The 3,240-nt window shown below is 38.3% G+C and overlaps 1 protein-coding gene across 1 annotated transcript in view; it reads right to left on the reverse strand.

The window, feature by feature from the left end:
• The window catches only part of LOC107284570 (CUB and sushi domain-containing protein 1), a 478,687-nt gene extending 475,846 nt beyond the window's left edge, over window positions 1–2,841 (reverse strand). Inside the window, exon 1 of the mRNA XM_029283474.1 lies at window positions 2,517–2,841. Within this exon, the coding sequence (XP_029139307.1) occupies window positions 2,517–2,841 (325 nt within the window). The remainder of the gene's footprint in view (window positions 1–2,516) is intronic.
• Between the last annotated feature and the right edge of the window lie 399 nt (window positions 2,842–3,240).

The raw sequence follows: 3,240 nt of genomic DNA on the forward strand, positions 1-3,240 counted from the left end.
CCACCCTCCTAGAGAAGGAAATATTTTGGGGGATATTAAAAAAGGCAGAATATTATATTTCCTCAAAGGAATAATGAAGAAAAATCTTAGGCCGAAACAGCCCAGTATCCCCCAAGCAGAAACTCAGCAGGCCAGCTCTGAAGAAATGCAGATTTGATAATCCTATTCAGAAAGACTGGGTCACCTATTTATAAGCAAAATGCCCTCAGCCATGGCCCCAGAGAAGGTTTGAGCTGATGGGATTAAAAAAACAAAGACTTCCAAGGACAGAACATGACCTTTAGGATTAACCCACCACCATTAGAATACCAAAAGCTCAGGTCAAAGTACATGACATAGGAACAGGAACAACCTCAAACAGGAACAACTCCAAACACAAAACCCCAAAAAGGTATAAAAACCCACTCACTCCTAGCTCCATTTTGTCAGCCACCCCTTGCTTAGTTTTGGTTAAAGATAATTACACATCTAGAATTTTGACTTGACTCTTAATTTGATTCTTGCATTGTTATCTCAAAATTTACAGTGTTTTCAGTCTAACTTTATATTTTTCCATTCAAACATATATGCTCACTATACACACAAATATCTGAGCTTATCATCGTTGCAAGAAAAAATGAAAGAATATTGTATTAAAACATTGTGACTTGGCTTCCAACTTTTATGATTAAATGAACTTACACATCACTAGAGCCACAAGGTTTGCTAAACTCTGTTCTTCATTATTAACAGCAATCTTATTCAAATTAACACTAGAACTAAATTTATTTTTGTAAATTATTTTTGGGAAGGAAAAGCATAATAATGATTAAGGACTTTAAGATCATATTTAATGATGAACTCCTTTAGGAACTGTGTACTGGTGCTGTGGGGGCTGGGTTCATATGCTTCATAGCAGCTGCCTCAAATGTCTTACTATTGTACAAAATCAGAATTGTTTTCTTTCATGTTTTTCAGATGTTTTAAGCTTCTGTGGACAGAAAGCTTTGCAGTACCATCTCCTTAAGCATCCTCAAGCAACACTCATATATCGTGACTAGTTGGCGAAAGGAAGATGGATGGTTTGTGTGTTTGTTTATCAAAATGATATCACAATGATATGCTGCTCATCTCACTGTCTCAAGTGAGTAAGGGCATAAATATCAAAAGATTAAAACATTAAAATTAAGGTTTGCAATGATTAAATAAAAGATTAAAGCCACAGGCACAGGCAGTCAGGAGATGGACTTTTGTCTATCACTCAGTCAACCACCTCCAGCATAGCATGCCCCAATCGGGGTCCCTAGTCAACCAGCAGAGCCAGGTTTGAAGGCCCTTCCAAAAGGTCAAAAGGGTAGAGGCAGATCTCATCTCTAGAGGCAAGATGTTCCAAAGGACAGGGGCTATGGCAGAGAAGTCTCTTCTCCTTGACCTCACTAACCAAATTTCCTTGGCTAACCTAGTCCAAAGAAGGCCTCTTCTGCCAGTGCAAGTGGAACAACCAATCCCATTGGGGCAGGATGGCTCACCAGATATCCTGGTCCCATGCTATGAAGGGCTTTAAAGGTACTAATCAACACCTTGAATTGGGCACAGAAACAAACTGGCAACCAATGCAGTTCAGTGGTGTTACGTCTGCCACCCTCAGAGCCTCCAGGATTGTCCATGGTTACCAAGCAGATGTTTCTTTAGGTACTTCCCTACTGACTCACGAGAAAAGAGGCAATAGTGAGGCCATTTGCTCTGCATTTTAGGAACTTTAGGATTGGGATATCCATATGTGCAAAGCTAGCAGCCATGTGGAGGAAATCAAAGTATTCATGTAGAGTGCCATTGGTATGAAATCAATATTGGGATGGCTGGTCATTTTTTCCAGTAAGACACTATTGGACTCCATAAGAGCTCTCTTGTCAGACATAAGTAGCCCTTTTTTTTTGCATTAATGCTCACCTATTTCTACCTCTGAGGATGATGGGGAAATTTGAGGAAATAAGGAACTGCATTGTCTTTCTCTTATCTATTCAATCATGATTATATATTATTGTTTCGTTTTCTGAAATGTTCACATTCCTTAGTGTTATTGCAAAAACAACACCGTTTTCCCGGTGAAAGGATCAATCATTTGTCTCAAAAACGATCATATAAAATATAATGTCCAACCTCTTCTCTGTTTTGTACCCTTTCTTGTTGCCTGTTCTTCCAACTCAATTTGTATTGTATTTTCATCTATTTTCCTTATGCTGAACACCCACAACTGTTCAAAATTAGAACTGATCCCCATATAAATGAGTTGGTTTAAATGGGGAAGTGGAAACGTTCATTAAAATAGTAACATCTGTTCTAAAAGCAGAACATTTTGTGTTTTATTCAGCAGAGATTATCCCAGGCACCTGGTTCTAGCTGTGCTCATTTATGGTGGGAACACTATATGGGCATGTATTTGTCCTGGCCCAGTGTATGCTAGCTCAGTGACAATGTTTATTATGTCCTTGGTCCACATCTCCATGACAAGGTTTGTGCTATTTTTAAAGTCTTACCTCTGCAAAATGGCACTGGGAAATCCCATGTTGCTCCATTTCCAGGACTCATGAAACATGTCAGAACAGCATGGCCTTCTAGGATATAGCCTGCGATGCAACTATATCGAATTTTATCTCCAATATTGAATCTTGTACCATGAAGAATGCCTTTAGGTATCTCCCCAGGGTTGCCACAGGTATGGCTGGGTAGCACTATTAGGAAGAGAGGAGGGGGGGAGAGAGAGAAGGAGAAGGAATTAGCACAATAAAATGTTCCCAATAAATTTTCATTGACAAGGATTTCTTGTACACGTCTCGTTTTTCTTTGCTTCTCTACTTTCATTCAGAGCAAATAAATTTCAATTAAAATGACAAAAATTCTCATGCCAGATCTAAAGTTGTAATATATAGTTTTCCTGAATTTTATACTTGAAAAAAGTATTTTAGTTGTTTCAGCTATTTAATTTACCACCTTTGTACTGCAGCATGTATCCAATTGATGCATTTCTATAAAAATCCATTGGAGTTTGGCCATTTGCTTCAATCTGATATGGCCAGGGTACAATGTTATTTATCTTAATATGTAACATTTAATAGAGCAGTTTGCAAACAGAATTGCCTACCAAGATTGATTGGCATATGATGTCAAGTAAGAGATCAGCCTGAAACAAAAATCACCATCAACCATTTAAGTTTCCCCCATATAAGCTACACTGAAATGATAAGGATTTGAGAAGGCAGA

The sequence above is a fragment of the Protobothrops mucrosquamatus genome, unplaced genomic scaffold (genome assembly GCF_001527695.2).
Source record: "Protobothrops mucrosquamatus isolate PMUCROS unplaced genomic scaffold, P.Mucros_1.0 scaffold103, whole genome shotgun sequence".
Taxonomy (NCBI): domain Eukaryota; kingdom Metazoa; phylum Chordata; class Lepidosauria; order Squamata; family Viperidae; genus Protobothrops; species Protobothrops mucrosquamatus.